The sequence below is a fragment of the Ovis canadensis genome, chromosome 7 (genome assembly GCF_042477335.2).
Source record: "Ovis canadensis isolate MfBH-ARS-UI-01 breed Bighorn chromosome 7, ARS-UI_OviCan_v2, whole genome shotgun sequence".
NCBI lineage: Eukaryota > Metazoa > Chordata > Mammalia > Artiodactyla > Bovidae > Ovis > Ovis canadensis.
Window position 1 is genome coordinate 31245106 of NC_091251.1, and position 27236 is coordinate 31272341.

The following is a 27236-nucleotide window of genomic DNA, read 5'->3' on the forward strand; positions in this document are numbered from 1 at the left end:
CAGGAGGTTATTGAGTGATTATTACTGAGCAGGAAACTGACATAAAGAAAGAAGTATATGAAGATGATGATTTTGATACTAAGGGCAGAGTGAGTTACATGGAATAACAGACTGATATCGATGATGGATCTGTTTACTATAAGAGAAATGTGTGAGAGCAAGAAACAGAACTAAAATGAAACAGTAGGAATGTACAGAAAGGCAGAGATGTAAGAATCATTCGTAAGGAAAAACAATGGAAACATTTTTGTAAAAAGGTTAAAGTGAAGGGTAAGCCATATATGATTATGGTTTCTAGCCCAGAAACTACAAGAAAGGTAACAGAGAAAAAGAGCAGTTGGTTAGTTAAAGACAGTAGGGGAATCTGGCTAACGTCACTTTGGGCAAACTGAGTTAAAAACTACAGTAGAATACCTAGAAAGAGATGCTTTTTAAGCAGTTAAAATTATAGGCAGCACTAGAGCATTGGTCATAAGCTCTTTGATTAATACTGACCATCTCATTAACTAAAAATCTTGGTCTAATCAATTTCCTTATAATATCTTGTACATTATCTTTCTTATCAACATTCTCCTAGGCAAAGACTGCCATTATTTTTTTTTAAAGAGAGAATATAAAGTATCACTTTAATTTATATTGGATAATCATTTTTTCTTTTTTTTAATTTATTTACTTTTAATTGGAGGATAATTGCTTTACAATATTGCATTGGTTTCAGCCATATATCACCATGAATCAGCCATAGGTACATGTATGTCCCCTCCTTCTTAAACCTCCCTCCCACCTTCCACCCTATCCCACCCCTCTAGGTTCTCACAGAGCGCCAGATGTGAGCTCCCTGTGTCATACAGCAAATTTCTATCAGTTATCTAATTTTAGATTAATTGGCCATTTTAATCTATATTAATATTCTAATCTTACATTAATACAATAATGTATATGTCTCAGTGCTACTCTCTCAGTTGGTCCCACCCTCTCCTTCCCCCACTGTGGCCACAAGTCTGCTCTCCCTGTTTGTGTCTCTACTGCTGCCTACAAAAACATAAAATTCAATTTGGACAAGGGCTGTATATATTATATTTACCATGGATTTTCCAACTTGATAATTATCTGGATTAAGATTTATTTTCCTGAAGAAATCCTGAATGTTAAATTTGGATGGAATAATATTTCGGGGAAGTAGTACATGGAAATGGCTCACAAAATCCTGAAAAACGAAAAGAAAATATTGTAAAATCACAAGAGAATTATATGCAAACAAGATCCCAAACAAGCTAATTGTCCTTTTATTGATTTCTGTCTCATTAAACAGGGTGAAACCAAGAAATTACCTGTTAATTTAAAATATTACAAGAAGTTAATTAATTAGCAAAATGGGGGGTAGAGATTTCTATATATTTTGTTATCAAAGCAGAAGAAAAGAAGGACAGAAACTAATTCTCCCTTTGAAAAAGCTATACTAAAGACCAAAGAAAAAGTTAGTTAATAAGGTTTTGAAATTTTTAGCAGAAAAATAAGGAAAGGTGGCAGCTATTTCAGGTTATAATGGAAAATAAAGCTTTCCCTCAACAGTAAAGATGTGCTCAGCTTCTGAAAAGCTTCAAAATAATTTCTATACCCATATCAGCTGCAGCCCATGAGAACAGCTGAAAGCCTTGTTGGCAGCATACTATGAAAGATAATTCTGCTGAGAAACCTTTAGGGAAAATCAAAAGGGATCTTTTCTTTTGAACTAGATTGCTCTGATTATAGTATTTCAGTTACTGGAGTAATCACTGTGAAGAAGTGCCATGTTATGAGTAAACTTATAAAAGCAAACATTCAGATCAAATGAGAAGAGCCAAGAAGTGGAATCTATTAGAATACAAGCTTAATGATATTGCTGTCAGTCAATGGAAACGAGCATTCTCTATCCCTCTTCAATTCTGTATGTGAAAGACAGAATGGGGAGAATTAAGAGAAATAAACAAGTGAGTCAAAAATGAAAAATAAGCAAGACACAGGACTAATTTACTTGGTGTACATATATATTTAAATATCACTATAAAAGCATAACCTGGAAAGAATATTTGCAGCTGTATCCTGACTGGCGAATTCGAACTGTCTCCAGCATCCCAGTGTACCGAAGCTGTCTAAGCACCAAGGCATCATTGAACCTTAACGGTAACTAAAACAAAGCAAACAGAAAAAGGGTTAACCCAGAAGAACAGATCTCCAAATTTATGTTTTCTAAGTATAGTTAAATTCTGAATATCTAGGAACTGACTGGAGGTTGTCTGATTAAGATACAGCAGAGTCAATGAGACATTCTTACCTCCACAACTGGTAGCTTCAGAAAAGTTCTGCCTGCCTGCCTAAAGGGAAAAAAAGAGACACCAAGCTTCCAGGCTTCATTACTTGCAGAAGAAAAGTGCCCTCAGAACTCAAAAGGAAATGTTGCTTCCCACAGGCCACAGAGTTTCAGTTCAGTTCAGTTGCTTAGTCGTGTCTGACTCTTTGCGACCCCATGAATCACAGCACGCCAGGCCTCCCTGTCCATCACCATCTCCCGGAGTTCACTCAGACTCACGTCCATCGAGTCCGTGATGCCATCCAGCCATCTCATCCTCGGTTGTCCCCTTCTCCTCCTGCGCCCAATCCCTCCCAGCATCAGAGTCTTTTCCAATGAGTCAACTCTTCACATGAGGTGGCCAAAGTACTGGAGCTTCAGCTTTAGCATCTTTAGTCGCTATAAAATTTGTAACAAGATTAACCTACTTATACATAGTTAAGAGTGTATTTTTGTTAAGATTTTACCCACCATCTCACTCAGAAACCACCCACTCTATAAGCTTCCAGTTGCCTTAACTTGAGAGCTGACAGACTGATCTTCTATGACTAGTGCAAGATTAAGAGCAGTTTATCTTCCTAAATAGTTTTTGCTGATGATCCTGTAAGTTCAGTTCAGATCAGTTGCTCAGTCGTGTCCGACTCTTTGCAACCCCATAAACTGCAGCACACCAGGCCTCCCTGTCCATCACCAACTCCCGGAGTCCACCCAAACCCATGTACATCAAGTCAATGATGCCATCCAACAATTTCATCCTCTTTCGTCCCTTTCTCCTCCTGCCCCAATCTTCCCCAGCATCAGGGTCTTTTCCAATGAGTCAGCTCTTCGCATGAGGTGGCCAAAATATAGGAGTTTCAGCTTCAACATCAGTCCTTCCAATGAACACCCAGGACAGATCTCTTTTAGGATGTATTGGTGGGATCTCCTTGCAGTCCAAGGGCCTCGCAAGAGTCTTCTCCAACACCACAGTTCAAAAGCATCAATTCTTTGGCACTCAGTTTTCTTTATAATCCAACTCTCACATCCATACATGACCACAGGAAAAACCATAGCCTTGACTAGATGGACCTTTGTTGGCAAAGTAATGTCTCTGCTTTTTAATATACTGTCTAGGTTGGTCATAGCTTTTCTTCCATGGAGTAAGTGTCTTTTAATTTCATGGCTGCAATCACCATCTGCAGTGATTTTGGAGCCCCCCCAAAATAAAGTCAGCCACTGTCTCCACTGTTTCCCCATCTATCTGCCATGAAGTGATGGGAACAGATGCCATGATCTTCATTTTCTGAATGTTGAGCTTTAAGCCAGCTTTTCCATTATCCTCTTTCACTTTCATCAAGAGGCTCTGTAGTTCTTCACTTTCTGCCATAAGGGTGGTGTCATCTGCATATCTGAGGTTATTGATATTTCACCCGGCAATCTTGATTCCAGCTTGTGCTTCCTCCAGCCCATTGTTTCTCATGATGTACTCTGCATATAAGTTAAATAAGCAGAGTGACAATATACAACCTTGATGTACTCCTTTTCCTATTTGGAACCAGTCTGTTGTTCCATGTCCAGTTCTAACTGTTGCTTCCTGACCTGCATATAGGTTTCTTAAGAGGCAGGTCAGGTGGTCTGGTATTCCCATCTCTTTCAGAATCCTCTAGGACACCCTGGGAAATAAAAAATCCCTATAGTCCCTCATCACCAGTCACTCCTAGGTATCTCTTAGGCGTGTTTTTAGACATCCAAAAGAAGATATATTTGAAATTTCTGGTATTTCTTATTTTCTAAATACCATTTTCAATTTTCCACTAAGGAAATCCCAAACATTTTCCTGCAGAAAGATATGGTATACCAACTATCAAGAGAAAAGTCAAGTGGGCAGCTTATGTTAAATAATAATAGCAGTTAATGTTTATTTAGTACTTATTCTGTGTTCTTAAATACCTTATTAATTGAACTCTTTGTAGAACAAGGTCTCAATAACAGGGACTCAAATTTCTCTACAACTATAAATAAAACAGTTTCCCTTTTTGTCACCATAAAAGAACCAACCATTAAGGAATAGCTAACATTTACTAAGCACTTAGTAGGGGCCAGGAATATTCTAAGTACTACATAGGTTTCTTCTCAGGTACTCATGAAACAGTTATGAGTTGTCCTACAATTATAGTATATTCTTACACAGATGAAATTATTTAAGGCACAGAGAAGTCATACAACTCATTTAAGACCACAAAACTTGTAACTGGCAAAGCTGGAGACTGCTTCTTAAGAATTAAGAAAGCTGAATCTAATTTCCTACTACATTTCATAAGTTTGGGCTGGAACTATTTTTTCCTATGATGGACATAAATGATTACACTTAATAGATATATTTTGCAAAGCTCTAATTAGGGGAACTGTCACATAAAACAAGAAGGAAATAAAAAATGTCCACAGTAACCTATTTTAAAGACAAGAATCTAAACATGAAAAATGCCAGGCAAGTTCTGTAAGAGGGATTAACACCTTATGTCTGAACAAGATATTAATTTAGGGTAACAAAAGTTGCAAAAAATTATTTTGTATAATGGAATTTCAAGAGATTTTTGCCTCTACATGTAGCAGATGCTAAATTCTAGAAAATGCTAAATTGAGCTCATATAAATATTTCATAGGCAGGTAAGTGAGAAAATTCGGAGAAAGTGATGGCAACCCACTCTACTAGTCTTGCCTGGAAAATCCCATGGATGGAGGAGCCTGGTAGGCTGCAGTCCATGGGGTCGCTAGGAGTCGGACATGACTGAGTGACTTCCCTTTCACTTTTCACTTTCATGCATTGGAGAAGGAAATGGCAACCCACTCCATTGTTCTTGCCTGGAGAATCCCAGGGACTGGGGAGCCTGGTGGGCTGCCGTCTATGGGGTCACACAGAGTCGGACATGACTGAAGCAACTTAGCAGCAAGTGAGAAAATTAGAAAGATATCGATAGAATATTCAGAACACTGTTTTCCTTACAAAGATTATAAACAGCTCTTCACTTCCACATATCCTTCTTAGAACGAATTTACAGTTTGGTTTGAAGTAAGCTGAGCTAGAACCTCTCATTTAAGGGACATTCTTACCTTTTCAGCATTAGAGCGAATGCACTTTACAAAATACGGTTCTGCTTGACCAAGTGTTTCCATCAGTTTGCTTAATGATGCCTGCAATACAAAGCAATATAGTTAGCACTGTCTCTCATTCCAAACTGGAAAGAAATGACTTATGATGTTGGTAAAATATGCAAAAACAAGTGATAAACACAGAACCAGGTTTGTTTCTGAAAAGCAAATTGTGTACAATGCCATACTGATTAAACTGAGGCCAGTTAAGGACAAGGATGGCAGTTTAACCTTAAAGCTGAGAGACTGGCAATGGTAAATACTGTAAATAATTTTATAGTCATCTAAATATATAACGGGGGCTTCGCAGATGGCTATATGGTAAAGAGTCCACCTGCCAACAGGCAACGTTTCAATCCCTGGTTTGGGAAGATCCCCTGGAAAAGGAAATGGCAATCTACTCCAGTATTATTGCCTGGGGAATCCTCTATGGATAGAGGAGCCTCGCAGGTTATAGTCCTTGGGGTCCCAAAGAGTTGGACATGACTTAGCAACTACACAAGTCTACAATAAATTTTTTACTTTTCTTCAGATTTCATGAAACAATTTTATTCAAATGCATGCAGTATTAGAAAGCAACTTTGGGAAAACCATTCAGTAGGGCAGCAGTCCCCAGCCTTTCTGACACAAAGGACCAGGTTCATGGAAGACAGTTTTTTCATGAACTGGAGCCAGGGGGGAGGGGGATAGTTTCATGATGATTCAAGTGCATTACACTGATTGTGAACTTTATTTCTATTATCATGACATCAGCTCCACCTCAGATTATCAGGCATTAGATCTCAGAGGCTGGGGACTCCTGCAGTAGAATATCCAGGAAGGCAGTAGTCTCCTGTTTCAATTTTAACCTTTAAGTATGTAACAATGTTCCCTCTTCCATTTCTGATGCTGATTATTTGTGCTTTGCCTGTTTTTTCCAGGTTAGTCTAACTGGAGGTTTATAAATTTTCTGATATTTTCAAAGAACCAGCTTTTTAATTTCATTAGGTTTTCTCTTATTATTTTTCTGTTTTTCATTTCATTGATGTTTCTACTTTATAATTTCACTCCTGTTTGCTTTGGGTTTGATGTTTTTCTTTTTCTAGTTTCCTAGGGTAGAACCTTAGATTACTGACTTGAGGCCTTTTCTTTTCATTTTTTATTTCATTGATTGTTTCTACTTTATCATTTCACTCCTGTTTGCTTTGGGTTTAATGTTCTTGTTTTTCTAGTTTTCTAGGGAAGAACCTTAGATTACTGATGTGAGGCTTTTACTTTTTCTAATAAGAGAATTTACTGTTATAAATTAACCTTGGAATACTACTTTAGCTGCACTGTACAAATTTTGATGCTTTATTCTCATTTATTTTTAAAATACTTTAAAATTTTTCCTTCCCCTTGACTATATAAAGGGTTACAATAGTATAAACTTACATTTAGCCCCTCCCTTCTTTTGTGCTACTCTGTCCATATGTCTTCTTTGTACCTTACAACATACTATTATTTTGTCTTCTACAATCAATTAACTTTTTTTAAAGGTTCAAAGAAGAAAAAACTTTTTATAGTTACATTCTGTCCTTCTGGCAATCTTAATGTTTTGTATAGATCCAAATTCTGTGTTTTCTCATCATTTTTATCCCAAATTTAGCATTCTTATATTGTAGATTTCCTGGAACTGAAATCTCTCAACTTTTGTTTGTCTAAAAAAGTCTCTAACCTTCATTACTCACTTGTACAGAGAATTTTAGAGTGACAATTTTTTTTTCTTTCAGGCTTTTAAAAATAGTACTCTTGAATTCTGGTTTTCATAGTTTATGATGAGAAACATATTGTTATTCTTATTTTCATTTCATAGAACATAAATATCTTTTTTTCTTTGGTTGTATTTAAAATTTTCTTTTTTAACTGGCTTTAGCAATTTGATGTGATGTGTCTTGATATGCTTGGCGGGGGGGGGGGGCGGTGTTTTGCTTGGGACTTGTTGAGTTTCTTTGATATTTGAGCTTATATTATTCATAAAAATCAGAAAATATTTTTGTCATTATTTCTTCAAAATTTTTTCTGTATCCCCCTCTTTTGCCTTTCCTTCTTAGATGTCAATTACATCTATGTTCAATAACAATATTTTCCCACAAGCTACTAATGCTTTTTTTCATTTTTTTCCCCCATCATTATTTATTACATCTCCCTGCATTTTAAAGTAAATGTAAACTCTAATTCACTACTTCGGCACTAATCCCAACTAGTTTATCTCATTTCCAAATATTACAATTTTAATCTCTGAAATGATTAATCATTTGAGTCTTTTTCCTATCTTCTATTTTTTTCTCATTATTATTCACATTTTTCTTATATCTCTGGACATATTTATATGGTTTATAATAGCTATTTGAGATCCTCATCTACTATTTCCATCATCTCTGTTTTTACAATCTATTTCTAATGATTAATTTTTCTGTCTTGTTATGGGTGGTTCTTTCCCTGATTCTTCACATGCCTAATAATTTCAGATTGGACACTGGAGTGATTTTATATTCTTTGATTTTGCTGTATTTCTTTAAAGAGCAACAGACAGTTGCCCCTGGGGTTGAGTTACACTGGATCGTTTTGACTCTTTCAGGACTTACTTTTATTAAGCTTTGTGAGGGTAGGTTCAGAGCAAAACCTTCTGCATTTGCTTGGGCTCCCTCTTCCTGGGCTACAGCAAACTGTCTTTGTGCAGTAACCTGGGACTTGCCTCATTTATTTCCCTTTTCTCAGAGATCAGAATCCTGTAATGCTTATTGTCTGATAACTAAAAACACTCTATTTTTACCTTTTGCCTAGTTTTCTAGATGTTCATAATAGAAGGGCAATTCCTATATCAGTTAATCCTTCATGAGTTCTACAATTTCACTTTAATGAAAATAAACATTCATTCACAAGAAGGGTGTGAAGTCATAGACATCTGGCTGCCATCTATCTCCATCACTTCTAATTTCCTCATCTGTACAATAAGAATGATGGTATTTATATCACAGAATTGGAGGAAAAACAGATAATGCATATGTATAAATATTTAATAAGGAATATGGAAAATGTAGTACATTCATCATTATGTTTCTGGATGGTAAATGACTTTCATTTGTTTTTGTTCACTGTATTTTCTAAATAATGAAAAGTTTAGAAAAATTAATTCATTACTCACAATATTTAACAATGTATTAGAAACATTACAGATGACTCTTTGTAAATGTTAAATACAATACATGAATATAATCTGAAAATATCCATAATTCCTGAATTTGGGGGATTTTAAGGGACATTATAAGACTATAATTAAGCTTTTATTATAGTAGCTATAATGAGCATTCTTCAGATTAAAGACTGAGTTTGATAAAGAGGCACCTGTAAAAGAACCAAGATGATAAAACAAAGGACACAACAGCTTAATGGTTCTAGTCTTCCTAATCATGCAAAGGAGACTAATGTGTCCTTAGATAAATAGGGCCAAGCAACACCTCTCTCTTTTTAAATAATCAAATACCATTAACCCATAGGATTGTGATTTAAGAAGGTTTGTGTAAAATTCATGGCAGAGCTTCCAACATATATTCAATTGTCTTTCCTTTAACTTTATTAGGACCTAGTAAGTTATTTGGCTCTTAAATCTTATATATATATATATTTTTTTTTTGAAGAAAAAACATTTGACTAAGTAGCTTTTATAGAATCAAATTTTTCTCTGGGCCTGTGGTGAAAATTGTCTAAAATAAAATGACATTTCTAGCGTATAGGTCGGCGAAGGCAACGGCACCCCACTCCAGTACTCTTGCCTGGAAAATCCCATGGACAGAGGAGCCTGGTGGGCTGCAGTCCATGGGGTCACTAAGAGTCGGACACGACTGAAGCGACATAGCAGCAGCAGCAGCAGCTTATAGGTTGAGGAACTGTGCTTATATAAATCAAACAAGATCATATCCAGTGACATGTTATTAGATAATTTACATTTAGATATCCTGGATTAAAAAGGAGCACTGGAAAAGTGCTAAAAAATAGAAATATAGCTGCTGCTAAGCTGCTAAGTCACTTCAGTCGTGTCCGACTCTGTGCGACCCCATAGATGGCAGCCCACCAGGCTCCCCCGTCCCTGGGATTCTCCAGGCAAGAACACTGGAGTGGGTTGCCATTTCCTTCTCCAATGCATGAAAGTGAAAAGTGAAAGTAAAGTCATTCAGTCATGTCCGACTCTTAGCGACCCCATGGACTGCAGCCCACCAGGCTCCTCTGTCCATGGGATTTTCCAGGCAAGAGTACTGGAGTGGGGTGCCATTGCCTTCTCTGGAAATATAGCTATCAGTAGATAAAGAAATTTTTAGTTAACAATGCTTTAGTTAGTACTGCTTCTGTGAGTGATAAAGGACAAGATAGAATAAAGTTATCTAAAACACCATTACCCTTCAGATTTTCAGCTCATTTTCATAAATATCTAGCAAATGAACAGAATATTAGAGACAATCTGATAAGAACAGGAAAAATGAAGAGTATTTTGAAATTAATTCTGGAGGCGATTTGGTTAATTTATTATGATCGTATTTATTCCTAAATGCACAGTCATAATAAGATGATCTAGATTCCTATATATACAAAACTAAAATAGAAAGTCAAGAAAAATCTTACAATTCCATTTAGTTAAATAATGATGGAAGTAGCATGAGGTTTAAATATACAGAGAAAAAAAACATACATCATTGTATTAACAGTGCCACATCTGGGCAGTCAACTTTCTGGTGCTTTTCTCTTCAAGCTGAATATAACGAATTCCTCTTTGGGATACGTACTACCCAGAGATGAACAAAAGCACCTGATTTTTCTCCCATCTTTGGTACTTCCAACCAAAAGGACCATTCTACATAACTTTTTAGTCACATAAATCTTGCAGATCACTTTGACCTTATGATTTCAATCTGAACAAAATAGATTCCTCTTTGTTAAAAATAAAAGGGAAGAAAAGTAAATAGGAAATAACCTGAAACTGGGCACTGATGCTGGGAGGTTTCTTCTTCTTGTGCAAATGAAGAAGAGACTTGGTAATGCGATCCTGTAGGGTCAATCTTGTCAGATGCTTTAAAGACTTTACTTCTAGCAAATGCTGAAAAACAGAGGGAAGAAATAAAATTCTTCACATAAATTGATCTAAGAATAGGAAAAACAAAGTTGTAAGCCAGTGTTTATTATTCCTATGTATGACTGTGGTGAATATGGGAGATTAATATTCAATATCCACTCTACCCATCTTCTGCTTTCTGGCAGAAGGTGATCAGCTAAAAAGAAACTGCATTTCTCAAACTCTTACATCTCAGTTTCTGGATGTGATTTAAGTTCCACAATTCCCACACATTAAACTGGGAAGGTCTAACCAAGGCAGATTCAAGGGATTAGATCTGATAGACACAGTGCCTGAAGAACTATGGACAGAGGTTTGTGACATTGTACAGGAGGCAGGGATCAATACCATCACCAAGGAAAAGAAATGCAAAAAGACAAAATGGCTATCTGAGGAGGCCTTACAAATAGCTGTGAGAAGAAGAGAAGCAAAAGGCAAGGGAGAAAAGGAAAGATAAACCCATTTGAATGCAGAGTTCCAAAGGATAGCAAGGAGAGATAAGAAAGCCTTCCACAGTGATCAATGCAAAGAAATAGAGAAAAACAATAAAACGGGAAAGTCTAGAGATTTCTTCAAGAAAATCAGAGCTACCAGTGGAACATTTCATGCAAAGATGGGCACAATAAAGGACAGAAATGGTATGGACCTAACAGAAGCAGAAGATATTAAGAAGAGGTGGCAAGAATACACAGAAGAACTGTACACAAAAGATCTTCACGACCCAGATAATCACGGTGTGATCACCAACCTAGAGCCAGACATCCTGGAATGCGAAGTCAAGTGGGCCTTAGGAAGCATCACTACGAACAAAGCTAGTGGAGGTGATGGAATTCCAGTTGACCTATTTGAAATCCTGAAAGATGATGCTGTGAAAGTGTTGCACTCAATATGCCAGCAAATTTGGAAAACTCAGCAGTGGCCACAGGACTGGAAAAGGTCAGTTTTCATTCCAATCCCAAAGAAAAGCAACACCAAAGAATGCTCAAACTACCACATTTTTGCACTCATCTTACATGCTAGTAAAGTAATGCTCAAAATTCTCCAAACCAGGCTTCAGCAGGACATGAACTGTGAACTTCCAGATGTTCAAGCTGGTTTTAGAAAAGGTAGAGGAACCAGAGATCAAATTGCCAACATCCACTGGAGCATCAAAAAAGCAAGAGAGTTCCAGAATAACATCTACTTCTGCTTTATTGACTATGCCAAAGGCTTTGACTGTGTGGACCACAACAAAGTATGGAAAATTCTTAAAGAGATGGGACTATCAGACCACCTGACCTGCCTCTTGAGAAATCTGTATGCAGGTCAGGAAGCAACAGTTAGACTGCACATGGAACAACTGACTGGTTCCAAATAGGAAAAGGAGTACGTCAAGGCTGTATATTGTCACCCTGCTTATTTAACTTATATGCAGACTACATCATGAGAAACATTGGGCTGGATGAAGCACAAGCTGGAATCAAGATGCTGCTGCTGCTGCTAAGTCACTTCAGTTGTGTCCGACTCTGTGCGACCCCGTAGACGGCAGCCCACCAGACTCCCCAGTCCCTGGGATTCTCCAGGCAAGAACACTGGAGTGGGTTGCCATTTCCTTCTCCAATGCATGAAAGTGAAAAGTGAAAGTGAAGTAGCTCAGTCGTGTCCGACTCTTAGTGACCCCATGGACTGCAGCCCACCAGGCTCCTCCATCCATGGGATTTTCCAGGCAAGAGTACTGGAGTGGGGTGCCATTGCCCTCTCTCTTTGCTCTATTCATAGACATTCCTGGAAAATTCAGTGTTTGTTAAAATCGTGCCACATCAGAATTGTGTTAATATGTAAAACAGAATGGGTTGGAGATATATCATCACTAACAACTTTTCACTTACAGGAATCTTGGTGGGACATCAAGATGGCTGGGAGAAATATCAATAACCTCAGATATGCAGATGACACCACCTTATGGCAGAAAGCGAAGAAAACTAAAGAGCCTCTTGAGGAAAGTGAAAGAGGAGAGTGAAAAAGTTGGCTTAAAACTCAACATTCAGAAAACTAAGACCATGGCATCTGGTCCCATCACTTCATGGCAAATAGATGGGGAAACAGTGGAAATAGTGACAGACTTTATTTTGGGGGGCTCCAAAATCACTGCAGATGGTGACTGCAGCCATGAAATTAAAAGATGCTTACCTCTTAGAAGAAAAGTTATGACCAACCTGGACAGCATATTAAAAGCAGAGACATTACTTTGCCAACAAACATCCATCTAGTCAGATCTATGGTTTTTCCAGTAGTCATGTTTGTATGTGAGAGTTGGACTATAAAGAAAGCTGAGCCCCGAGAATTGATGCTCTTGAACTGTGGTGTTGGAGAAGACTCTTGAGAGTCCCTTGGACTGCAAGGAGATTCAACCAGTCTGTCCTAAAGGAAATCAGTCCTCAATATTCATTGGAAGGACTGATGTTGAAGCTGAAACTCCAATACTTTGGCCACCTGATGCAAAGAACTGACTCACTGGAAAAGACCCTGACACTGGGAAAGATTGAAGGCAGGAGGAGAAGGGGACGACAGAGGGTGGGATGGCTGGACAGCATCACCAACTCAATGGACATGAGTTTGAGTAAACTCTGGGAGTTGGTGATGGACAGGGAGGCCTGGGGTGCTGCAGCCCATGGGGTTGCAAACAGTCAGACACTGCTGAGCTACTGAACTGAACTGATTGAATCAAGGCAGAGGGTTTGGCTACTAGCTTGTTTCTGCCACCAAACACGTATACAAAAGTACTTCAGCCTTCCGTGGCCCGTGTCCAGGCACTACTTCTGAGAGTGTTGAGAGGCAGCATGCAGGGCATCTGTGTTGTCAGCGCAATTCTAGTAAAAGCACCTTAGTACAGAAGCCAATAATTATAGCAGCTTCTCCATGAGCCTGGAAGCAGGTGCAAAGATCGCAGCTTCCTCATTTGCTAGCTTTTGGAGTATAGCTGAGGTCAGTTCTGCTCTCTAACTTCTGATGATTTTGGTAAGCACCACTTTGAATTAAGACCCTTTATACTTAAAAAGGGGGCTTCCCTGGTGGGTCAGATGGTAAAGAATCTACCCTCAATGCAAAAGATCTGGATTCATTCCCTAGGTTAGGAAGATCCCCTGGAGAAGGGAAGGGCTACCCACTCCAGTATTCTTGCCTAGAGAATTCCATGCACAGAGGAGCCTGGTGGGCTACAATTCATGGGGTTGCAAAGAGCTGGACACCAAGGAGCAGTATTTTCTTCTTTTACTACTTAAACATATCCACAGTGATTATTAACTTGCAATTGAATCCTGACCTATAGAGGCAATAAATTAAATTCAATCCCTAGACTATACTGTAAGTAAGCCAGGAACACATAAACAGGAAAAAAAAACACAGTCCCTTATCAACCTGCATCCTTAAGTCCTAATTATTAATCTTCATAAGTTAGGAGTTACACATAAAGCAACTGAAGAATACAAAACAGGGTATTAGTAAAGGATTTTGGAGCTCCTTTTAGCCAATCACTAATCAATTTTGAAAATCCTACTAATTTACGGCAGTGAGTTTGTCAATGGAAAGAACATATCTATACTGATGCACAACCTTATGTTATTTATAAAGCAGAAAAAGTTTCATTGTATGAGAAGCAGAGATTTGAGTTAAAAGCATAATATAGAAGACTAAACAGTTTTAATTTTGACAATATAAACATCAAAAAATAAAAACTTCCAAGTGGTAATATAAGTATAATACACATTTAAATGATTCCACCTAAGGAAAAAGAAATTTCCAACAAACACTTATCATCTATATATAAGAATGGTTAAAAAAAAAAAAAAAAGCTTAAAAGAACATGTCCCATGATCATAAACGAGCAGAAGACTTCAACAGACAGTTCTCAAAATATACATGACAAGTAACATAATGAAAACCAATCTCGCTTTAATCAAAGAAACACACCTTTTCTTTAAGGAGATTTATTGCACATTCAATTGGCAAACATATAAAGACTGATCAAATTCAGTATACATAAAACAGGCATATTTATGTATTGTTCTTAGGAGTGAAAATCCTTATTAACTTCCTGATATTAAGCAATTTCATGTCTAGGTATTTATCTAAGGAAAGACAGAATATAACTTGTGACAATGTACTTCAAAAATATAGTGAAAAATTCTGACTAGAGATAACGAACTACACGAAACTTTTTTCATGAAGTTCATCCACACAACTGAACACTGTACAGCTCCTAAAAATACTATAAACCTATATTCTGACATTGAAAAATATCTGCAAATACTCTTGACGAAAAAAAGTCACACAAAACAATAATATATTTACATAAATATATAATGGTATGCGTGTGTTAAATTTTCAGTTTTTACTTAAGTTGAAATCCTTCCCTTCAGGAATTTAATTGGAAAAGTCAAACAAACAAAAAAACCCAATACAAAATATCCACATTCATTCTTATCTCCAGATCTTTCCAATTTTTTCATTTGTTTGGAATATTAGACCTTTAAACGGGTTAATTTCTCTTAGTATTCAACTTATAGCTTAAATACCCAAATTTTTTCGTAAAGTTATTACTTGCATACCCCAAAAGCAGCCTACCTGTATGCTAATAATATGTCATTTCATCTTCCTCTTTGCATATAATATCATCTAAATCTTTTACTGTTTTTCTCTTTCTCTGAAAGAATCACTACAAGAGAGCAAGAGTTCTTGGACTAGACTGTCTATCCCTGCACTAACAATGTCTAAAACAGTGTCTGGTTCTGCATGTGCCGTGCTCAGTTGCTCAGTCGTGTCTGACTCTTTGCAACCCCACAGAATGTAGCCCACCAGGCTCTGCTGTCCACAGAGATGCTCCAGGCAAGAATACTGGAGTGGGTTGCCACGCCCTCCTCCAGGGGATCTTCCCAACCCAGGGACTGAACCCAGGGTTGGGTCAATCTCCCGCATTGCAGGCAGATTCTTTACCGTGTGAGCCACCAGGGAAGCCCCTGATTCTGCAAACTCAATAAATATTAGTTGGGTGAACAAACGAATGGTTAACAAGTAATGATTTTTCAACAGTGTTTCCTCAGACTTATGCCCATGAAACTCATCATGATTAGATCTATCAAGAAATATTCAATGATTACTACAGATCCGGTTCTATTCTAAGTGGTCAGAATACACTGCATTCAAGTACAAGGAAACGGACTATAAGGATATAAAAAAAAATTACAATCTCAGGGTTATTCCGATTTATGAAGATAAAACAGTGCAAGGAAGAATGGAGATATAAGGCAGAGCAGAACAAGGCAGTGGACAGGAGGCTAAGAATGCAAGAAAGAGAGAAAACCAGTTAAGGGACGGCTTCAACAGAACAGCATGATGTGACAAGGACTGAAATGCAGGTCCAAGATCTAGCAGGAAACAGATAACGGATTTAATTCCTTTCTTAGGTCTTCTGTTCATTATCTACTTTATTCCTTTCTTAACTCCATCTTCATTGTTTAGTTTATTCAGATTAGTCAATTCATTCTTTTTTAAACAATTATTTACTGCCTGCTGTGCAAGGTGCTGTAGATACAAAGATTAAGAAGATATTGCTCATGCTGTTAAAGAGAACTAAAATAGATAATAAACTTATCTTCAAGGTTTGAGCCTGAGTGACTACAAAATTCAGGAGGGGAGGGACACAGCAAAATCTCTTAGGGCATAAGTCTGAGATATGAGCAGGATGTCACAGTAGAGATGTACAACAGTGGAACTGCGGGTAAAAGACTAGAAATTTAAAGGCAGATCAAATTATAAAGATATATTTAATAGAAGTGATTGATAGTTTCAAGGTATGAGAGGGAAAGTATTTTCTAGAAGAAAAAAGTACTATCAAAACAGAACTATATTAACAGAGGGCTAAGGGCTGTTGGAGGTTACATGTGTTTAATATTTGCCTGTGTTTATTCAGAATTGTAAAAAAAAAAAAAAAAAGCATTCTAAATCCTGCCTTTATCGATAAAATGAGATGCTAGAGGTGCCCTTAATACAAGTGACTGAATCTTATTTCCAGTAGCAATAAAAGTTGTAGGAATATGTACATCAATGATTCACACTCAAGGTAAGAAAGCAGTTTCAGATTTCACAAAACAGCAAAAGGGGAAAAAAGTTTAGGTTATCTGCATTGCTGCTGCTTCCTTCCACACCACGTATAAAACTAACTTAATGCAACAGAAAGAACTTGTTCAGAAATGACCATGGTCAATGAGGATCTAGGATCTGCTAATTTAATTTTATAAATATAAAAATTTATTTTGTCTTGGTTTGAACTAGACTGAAAGAAACAAGCAAAACATTCACTAAGCATAATTAGAAAAAATAAGGTATATTTAAATACGGGTAGGAAACAAAGATGAAGAGTGAGGTTACTAATCAAACTACACATTATACATATATGTATGTACACATATAAGCCACAAATTCAACTCTAACATTTTGGTAGAAAACATGAAAAAAATAATTATTTTACTGAATACTAATCATGCACATGGGCTGCCCTGGTGGCTCAGTGGTGAATACCTGCTGCCTATGCAGGAGGCAGAGGTTTGATCCCTGGGCCAGGAAGATCCTCTGGAGTAGGAAATGGCAACCTACTCCAGGATTCTTTTTTTTTCTCCCACTCCAGGATTCTTGCCTGGGAAATCCCATGGACAGAGGAGCCTGGTACACTCCAGTCCACAGGGTCACAAAAGAGCTGGACACGACTTAGCAACAACAATAATCATGCACATACCAAATATATGTATTTCTTCCTAACGTGTATTATCCCTCACATTACAAATGAAGAGACAGAAGTTAAGACAAGTTAGAGAATTTACTCCAAAGATCAGAGAGCAAGTAACAACAGATCCATCATTTGAATGTAGGTCAGTTTTACTCCAAGGTCTATACTCTCATAGACTATGCTGCCTCTCTAATATTAAATATTTGTACTTGAATACACAAGACATGTATACCTGTGGCGGATTCATGTCAATGTGTGTCAAGTAATTAGCCTCCAATTAAAATAAATTTATACTTTAAAAAAAGCATACACAAGACACTAAAATAAACAATAGCTATATTTAATTTTGAAAAATTGAGAAACAGATGGGATTCCTGTGATTGATAACTGAATGGTATTACTGACTTCAGATGTATCTAACATATTCTTGTTGACTATCATATGAAGTTCAAGAAGTTACAAAACAATGTATATATAGATACAAGGAGTCACTCTGCTGTACAGCAGAAATTAATACATTTTAATTCAATAGTTCAATTAAAAAGAAATAAGTTATCCATCTGAAGAGAATGAAAAGAACAGGGCAAACACTAGACCCACAGGTGGCATTCAAAATACTAAAAGGCTCAAGAGACAGTGAAGGAAAAAAAAGACAAATGAACAATGACAAATATTTGACAAAGAACATGGTATGGCCTCCTCTTCTCTCTACATAAAATGTTTCGTGATAAGAACATAATCACAAACCACTCAGTAAATTTTCTTTGTGGTTTAAAACACATTTGCCACTACCACAGACCACATCAGCAATGTATTCAATTTTCTTTGGAAATATAAGGCAACTCAAGTAGAAGGAAAAACTACAGATTCATTTTCTTGTTTCTTAAACTAGAGAATTTTGAGAATAAACAGCCCTTTTTCAGTTCTTTTAAAATCTCTGAATTATGTTCATTAACAAAGTGAATGACAGGACTCCTTTGGAAGGGCACAAGAGAAAGAAAAACTCTAAGATTGTTCTTTAGTAAATCTAATAAACATTTTGGCATGCAATAAGAGTAAGCAAATTACAAGTCCTGGGCCAAATTATGCCCATTGTTTTATAAGATTTCTATGGTTGAAAAAACTATATGAAATTTAAGTTTCAGTATCCATAAATAAAGTTTTATTGGAATATAGTCACAGTCATTCAGTTACATATTGTCTACAGCTGCATTTGTGCTATGACAGCAGAGCCAAGTAGTTATAACCCAGACCAGATGAGCCTGCCAAGTCTAACTGGACCTTTACAGAAAAACCAGGCTAACTAATGTTAATGATGATGACAGAAATTATTTTTACATCAGATAAAATTTTAAAATTTTTAATTAGATAAAATTCAGAATGTCTCCTTAACCTGATTTAAGGAGAAATGAAAAAATCTATGCAGAGTCAATTACTCAACAAAAATTTACATCTATATTCAGAAGCTTTTCAAACACTAGAGATATATCACAAATATTTACAGCATTAAGCTTTGCCATTTCATAATAACATCCAGCATTATTTCTAAAATGATTTTAACTGAACATACACAATCTGTATTTTGGGTACAAATAAGATATATCTTGTTTATGATTTCTATAGATTGTCTGCATGAATAATAAAAAAATCATGAAGTGAGGCACAAAGGAAAAAATATTTTCATAATACTCACCTTTGGAAGCCCAGGTTTGGATTTGAAATTTTTGTTTCTCCTATAGAGACAAATCTTACATTAGAAGAAAAAAAAAAAAAAACATCGAAAAGATGAATTTCAAGTTCTCTACAAAAAGAACATTATATACACACTTCCAAGTTATAGGTCCTTTAAATGAAAACACTGTCTAATTCAACTAAGCAGGCACCTTTGGGAAGGAAGGATAAGCAAAGTAAAGACATGCCTGCTCCATAATACAGGTACAAACAGACTGAGCTTGATGATCAGTAACATAATGTAGATTCAAAGCTCAAGTTTCATTTTCTTTTGGACCCTAAGAGGGCTCTGCATTCTTAACTTACAGAGGCCTTGTTTCTGTCATTTTAAACTTAAAAAGATGCCTAATTTCATGAATTATTAAAATGTACTTTTCACTAAGACTTATGATCTTCCATTTTCAGAAACTATAAATTCTGCTCTGCTCTTCCTTATTCATAATTCAATATCACACTTCGATCAAACCTTTTTTTTTTTTTAATAGCTACAAAAAAGGAATAAAACCCAGTGCTTATGAACATGGGCTGGGGAATCAGGAAGACCTGGGCTTGTTGAATCTGAGCTCTATCACCTACCAAGGTATGATTTTAATCTCTTTAAAACTTGGTTTCATTATGTAACAGTGTAAAATGATATCAACCTCACAGAGTTGCTATGAGGATTAAATGAGTTTATTCACAATTCTAGAATGTAGCATGACATATAAATTGAGCCTATTAACACTGTTAAGAGATGATTTAGGGATTAAGAAATATAATCCAGTCACACTTCCAGCTAATGATCAAAAAATATCCTTTGGAAGTGATTTAAATATATTGATATGGGTAGGTAAGAACTTTTTACTGGTCCACCATGCATGGTTAATACCTATACCCTGAAACCAGTTCTACATCAGGTAAGGAGAAACAGCAGGTTTGGCAAGTATTATGTATCACCATACAGGTGCCCCTTGAACAACACGAGTTTAGACTGTAAGGGTCCAGTTACACATGGAATTCTTTCAACATGAACTACAACAGTACTACTTGATCTGAGATTGGCTGAATCTGTGGATGTGGAATCACAGATACTGAGGAGCAGTGGATATGGAGGGCTGACTATAAGAAACACACCAATTTTCCATTGTGTAGAAGGCTGGCATCTCTAACCCATGCAGTGCTGAATGGTCAACTGTATGTGGTCCCATTCACCATTTCGTAAGAGATTTACCTGCCCAACTTGTTAAGACTGCCAGAATTAAAGGGCAACTGCAGTTAAAAACTAGGAATCTTAAAAAAAGCTAACAGTATTTGCTCTCTCTGGATGTAGAGTCTGTAACAGAGCAATAAAGAATCATCTCCATAAGTATATTCAGTCATGATCTCCTAGTAAGATGAAAACAAATAAACAAATACCAGCTTTATAATACACAAGACTATCACAGTTCTAAATTCTGACTACTTTTTAATCTTGTTTCACTTAAAATTCCACTCATGAAAATAATGCTTCACAATTACCTCTCTTCTTTTTTAGCCAGAAAATTTAAATCAGTTATAAAAAAGGCAAGCGATATTGTTGATCAATACTAACGTGAGAATCCCATGGGCTCTCTCCAAGAGTTTGCTGCTAGCTGAATTAGCGAATATCCCATCTTTATCAAGCAAGGAGGTATTACTTGATAGTTTACTCTGGCGAATCCCAGTTCTGCCATTCCAGGCAAAATCAAATGTTTCACTGTAAAAATTAAATATAATACAATTTCCTTAATTGAGACATCCCTAACATTCCAGAAACTTCTTTTAAAAGTTAAACAAAGCTTTAAACACTGAAGTTAAAACTTAACTTTACTTTAAAAACTAAAACAAAGCTTTAAATACTAAAATTAAAATTTAGAAAAAATGCTAAACCAGCAGAAAACAGTTCTATCAAAGAGATTACTGATCAATTTGGGCTAATCTTTTAGTCTCCCAGAACCAAATATTTCTAGGATTCTACCACATTCACATTCAAAAGTACATGATGAGCACGCCATATAGCTAAATGCACCATTTAACAATCAGTAAATCATATAATGTATTATAAGATACTGGCATGTCTTTTGTCTTTGTTTCAGGTCCAAAATCCCCATCCTTTAAAAAGTATATATTAGCCCAAGTGTAACCACTTCTTTGAGTTTTACTTCTTTTCTGAGAATATTCAATGTACGTAAAATAGAAATAGAAACTGTTTGCTTTTTTCCCTGTTAACTGTCTTTCATTAGTTTAATTTACAGGCCTATAGCCATTGAACCTAAGAAGGCAGAGGACAGTTTCATACCATAAAATTTGATGTATATAACATTATCAAAACAATAAAACTATAGAAATGAAGAACAGGTTAGTGGTTGCTAGAGACAGGAAGGGACATGGAAGAAAAAGAAGAATACAAATAAGCAGTATGAATAAATTCATTTATGATGATGAAAGAGTTCTGCATGCTGACTGTGGTGCTGGTTACACAAACCTATGTTGCTGTTGTTTAGTCACTGAGTGGTGTCTGACTCTATTGTGACCCCATGGACTATAGCCCACCAGGCTCCTCTGTCAGGGTATTTGCCAGGCAAGAATACTGGAGTGGGTTGCTGTTTCCTTCTCTAGGGGATCTTCCCGCCCCAGGGATTGAACCCATGTTTTCTGCATTGGCTGGTGGATTCTTTACCACTGAGCCACCAGGGAGATAAAATTGCAAAGAAACTACATATATACAAACATGTAAGAATTAAAGATTTTAAAATTTTTAAAATAAAAAACTAAAAAAAAAAACACACAGATTTATTTTAAATGGTGAAAACTATAGTCTAGTTAATAGTAATGAAACAATCTAATTTTCCTGGTTTTGACAATGTACTACTACTATATAAGATTCTTTTAAGGAAAACTGAATGAAGAGTACATAGGACTCTATAAACTATATTTCCTTTGTACTCTTTTTGAAACTATTTAAAAATGGAATATAACTTAAAATATTTATTTTCCCATTAGTTCTTTACTTAAATTATACCACTTTTTAGATAGCCAGGACAATATCTTCAAAATCTTTTAATAGCTTTGTTCTATCCTCCTGGTCAAGTTTCTAATGAAGAACGACAGAAAATAATCAAACATAAAAAACTTTACCTATAAAAATTTTCATCAATACCAAAAAATTAGAAACAACCTAAATAGCTAACAATTGGAAATAAATAAAGAAATCATGTCATAACCACACCAATGGAAGTATATAAGGTCATTAAAAATCATGTCACAGAATAGTTATTTAATGATATAAAAAATTGTCTGCATATATTATCAAATCTAAATAAAGTATTGCTACATGGTATGATTTTGTTTAAGACAATTATATTTATACATATGGAAAGAAGAATACATACAAGAAAAATTTTATGGGCAAAGTAGACATTTGCTCAAACAAGATATATGTATCATCAGAAAAGATATACAAATCACCAATAAGCACATAAAAAGATGCTGAACATGATTAGGTATCAGGGAAATACAAACCAAAACTACAAGGAGATACTACTTTAATTCCATTAAGACAGGCAATAACAAAACAACAAGGATGTGGAGAAATTGGAACCTTTATCCATTACTAGTGGGAAGGTTTTTGTTTTTTTTTTTTTTAAGTCTCTCAGTCGTGTCTGACTCTTTGCGACCCCATGGACAGTGGAGCCTACTAGCCACTAGGACAGCTCCACTGTCCATGGGATTTTCTAGGCAAGAATACTGGAGTGGGCTGCCATTTCCTTCTCCAGGGGATCTTCCCAACCCAGGGACTGAACCCGGGTCTCCTGCATTGCAGAGACACTTTAACGTCTGAGCCAAAGACTACCTCAATTCTTAGTCCTAGATCACCACCAAATTGGTTGTTCCACTCTTACATTTATGACTCACTAATTAGGAATATTCCATAGGTAAGATCCAAAACCTCTACTCAGTATATACAAGCTAATAATTTCATGACTCATTTGATTTTCTAAGTATCTATTTTTTTATCTTCTCCATCTTCTCATCAATTTTCTCTAAAATATGTCTAAAATAAACTCAACAATACAACAAATATGAGCTGGAAGGATTTCCTGTTAAGGCTGCTAGCTGGCCTTATCCTGATAACATTACTTCAGTGCCAAATATCTTTCTTTATTGTATGCAAAGGAAAAGAATCAAGCTAGTGTGATCAATTTCTCCATGAAGAAGGGTCTCATAAATGAGCTTATACACACATCTTTATGATATTAGATTGTCTTTCCATGAGTCCCTAAATTCAGTTAGTTGCTTGAACCCAGAATGATTCATCTTAAACCAAAATATCAGACTATTTCAACTAATGTATAAAAACAGAAGCCCATACAGATCACCTCAGACATCCAAAATTGAAAGCAGTACAAAGAAACACAAACTTAGGAATTCCCTGGTGGTCCAGTGGTTAGGATATTGCACTTTCACTGTGGTGGCCCAGGTTCAGTTCCTAGTTGGGGAATTAAGGTCCCACAAGCCACACACAGCAGTCAAAAAAAAAAAAAAAAAAGGAAAGAAAGAAAGTCCACAAATTAGGAATTAGGAAATTTATAACCATTAAATTGCTTTGGGAAATGCAACAAGTCACAGTTCCTTTTTTATATGCAAATCAAGAAAATGAGATCCTTAAGTTAGGGATCTCTAATGACCAGAGTAAGAACACTGCCAGTATACTGAAATAAAGCTACACAGGATCACCAGATTAATGATTTCACTTGTTCTTGAGTAAAATCTAACATGCACATATAATGGTGATTTTTGTCAGCAGCCAACTGTCATACATACACTACAAAGATAGTAAGTCATTCAATCATTCAATTTGCTGGCATTAAAGATAAGTAGAGTTGAGGTCAGATACCTGGGCTGTGAAAGTTCTTGTAGGTTAAAACAGTGAACCAAGACTTCTTGTTATAAGCGATAAAGAGTTGTAAAAAAGTTGTGGAGCAGAGAAGCGACAATATACATTAGAAAGACATAGTAAATCAAAATGGAAAACCTGATCAATGAAGTTAAACCATAATTCTAAATACTAAATAGATCATCCTAATTTTAGTGTCTTACCAGGGCACTAAGAAGCTCAGTTCTCTTGATGTTCAAAATGTACACAGAAAACTTTAGATACTAAACAATGTTCTTTTGCTCATTTAAAGTATAATCTTTATGAAATAGTATGTGCAAAGGAAACAGTTTTATTTACAAACTCAGAAAATTACTTGTACTTGTTACTTTCAAATTTTACTCAAGAATTCTTCATTGAAAATGGTAAAGGTAAGCTGTGGTTACCACATTCATCAAGAAAAGATATTGGAATATTTAAATGTGGCAAAAGTTTAAAGAAAAGGTTTCAGATGGTTTGATATAAATCAAATTACTCAGTTATTACTTACCAGTAAGATTTCTCCATGGAAAGAAGCAGAAAACCCATTACTTTTGCAAAAGATATAAAATGCCAGAAAAGTCTCAGAAATGAAAACATATGAACTCATTTTTAATCATTCTGGGGAAACTTTTTTTAATTGCACAACCATTTTACCAGAAGCAATCTTAGATAATATACCCTATTGTTAACTCTAACCTTATTACACTTTTTATAAAAGTTTTAAGAAGGTTTTTTAAAAGGTCTGATTTTCTTCATATTTTTAAAGCCCCAGAAGTATTATTACTAAGAACTCGAGCTATTTCTTCTGTACTTCCTTGAAAACGTGAACCAAAAATACTTACTGTTGGTTTTTTTCATTTAGAGTATTCATGCCCTGGAGATCAGAAAGAGGTGTTCTGGGATTTTTCCGAGTTATACCTAGTGTATAGAAAGCAAAAATTTTCAATCAGTGCTATCAGAAACTAAAGACAAAACAGTTTTTCTAAGAGCAAATGAAATTAATATACTTAAATAGCAAATACTGCTAAACATATCAGAAACATCTACACTTGATCTTAGCCAAAAGGCTGAGAAGCGATATCAAAAACATCTAAATAAAAATATGAACCAAGTACCATGACTGTTACTTCTAAATTTTAGTCAACAATGAAGCCAATTAGGGAATTTAATAATAAATTCTTTAAATTCTTCTCTCATTTAAATATATTTAGGAAATCCAAGGGTAACTGGGCTAAAGGCCTAGACGTACACAAGTTCTTTTCTTAATATTAAATATTTAATCATTTCATGTTAAAAAAATTCTTAATTTATTTGCATCACTTTTCAGCAATAGTATATTGCTGACATGAATTGTAGATTTTACAAATCGATTAATCTTATAAAGACACTGAGAATCAAAGATGATGAATTGCTTCCTCAGAAATAACAGTATTTTTTAAACAAAAACTCTAATTTAAAAAATAAGCAGAAGATTTGAATAGACATTTTTCCCAAAGAAGATGCACAGATGGCTCACAAGCACATAAAAAGATGCTCAACTTCATTAATCACCAGGGAAATGCAAATCAAAACCAAAATGAGACATCACTTCACACCAGTCAGAAAGGCTATCATTAAAAAACACAAATAATAAGTGCTGGCAAGGATGTGGAGAAAGGAAATGCTCATACACTACTGATGGGGATATAAATTGGTGCAGCCACTGTGAAAACAGTATGGAGGTTTCTCAAAAAATTAAAACGGAACTATTATATGATAGAGCAATTCCACTCCTGGATACACATCTGGAAAAAATGAAAATGCTTATTTGAAAAGACACATGCACTCAATGTTCACAGCAGCCCTGTTTATAACAGCTAAGTAACGGAAGCAACCCACGTGCCCATCAGCCAACAACTGGCATAAGAAGATGCGGTGTGTGTGTATGTACACACACACACACACACACACACACACACACACACACACAGAGGCATATTACTCAGATACTAAAAAATATAAAATACTACCATCTGCAGCAGTGGAGAGACCTAGAAAATATTATGCTTAGTGAAGTAAGTCAGACAGAGAAAGACAAATGCTATATATGACTTATATGTGGAATCTAAAAAAAAAATACCAATGAGTGTATACGCAAAACAGCAACAGACTCACAGATACAGAAAACAAACTTGTAGTTACCACACAGGAGAGGGAAGATGGAAGGGACACAATAGGGATATAGGATTGAGAGACAGAGATTACTATATACAAAATAGTAAAAGTATTTCTACTTGAGATGAAAATCTTGTATGTGGAAAATACTAAGAAATTCACAAAACAATATTAGGACTACTATTAAATAAGTTCAGCAAAATTACAAGATATAATATCACTATTCAAAAATCCACTTTGTTTCTATACAATAGCAACTAACAACTGGAAATGAAATTAAGAAAACAATTCCATTAATAATAGCATTAAAATAATATAAAAGGAATAAGTTGAACAAAAAAATACAATAATTTTAAAAGGAAACCTAAATAAATGGAAAGCCATCTGTGCTCATGGACTGGAAAACTTAATACTGTTTTAAGATCGCAATGTTCCTGAATTCATTTACAGATCAATGCAATCTCTATTAAAATTCCAGCTGTTTTTTTTTACTAAAATGAATAAGCTGACCCTAAAATTGATATGGAAATGCAAATGGCCCAGAATAGCAAAACTAATGTTGAAAAAAGAGAACACAGTTAAGGACTCATGCTTCTGAATGCAAAACTTACTATAAACATATAGTAACTGAGACAGTACGGTACCAGTATAAAGATAGGCAGATCAATGGAAAGGAACCGAGAGTATAGAAATAAACCTTTACATTTATGATCAAATGAAATTTGACAAAGGTGCCAAGACAATTCAGTGAGAAAAGAATAATCTTTCAACATAAACTGAGAAAACTAGACAACCACATGGAAAAGAATGAAGTTGGTGATCCAGTGGCTAAGACTTTGCCTTCCAATGCAGAAGGCAGGGGTTTGATCCCTTGTGGGGAAGCTAAGATCTCACATGCCTCATGGCCAAAAATTCAAAACATAAACAACAGAAGCAATACTGTAACAAAGACTTCTAAAACAGTCCACATCAAAAAAAAAAAAACAAGAATGAACTTGGATCAAAGACCAAAATATAAATGGTCAAAGTACAAAACTCTTAAAACGCGGGAGTAAATATTTCTGACTTGGATTAGGCAGTAGTTCTATACCTA

General features: G+C 35.7%; 1 protein-coding gene and 1 pseudogene across 16 annotated transcripts in view; both read right to left on the minus strand.

Moving 5' to 3' along the window:
* MYO9A (myosin IXA) overlaps positions 1-27236 on the minus strand; it is a 242739-nt gene that overhangs the window by 70669 nt on the left and 144834 nt on the right. For all 16 annotated transcript variants that reach the window (XM_069595547.1, XM_069595546.1, XM_069595551.1 and 13 more), the window contains 7 exons: positions 24832-24907; positions 20645-20788; positions 19037-19076; positions 10446-10568; positions 5420-5500; positions 2057-2167; positions 1085-1207 (listed from right to left, as the gene is read on the minus strand). In XM_069595547.1, the coding sequence (XP_069451648.1) occupies positions 1085-1207; positions 2057-2167; positions 5420-5500; positions 10446-10568; positions 19037-19076; positions 20645-20788; positions 24832-24907 (698 nt within the window). The remainder of the gene's footprint in view (positions 1-1084; positions 1208-2056; positions 2168-5419; positions 5501-10445; positions 10569-19036; positions 19077-20644; positions 20789-24831; positions 24908-27236) is intronic.
* Positions 24962-25068, minus strand: LOC138444494 (U2 spliceosomal RNA; annotated as a pseudogene).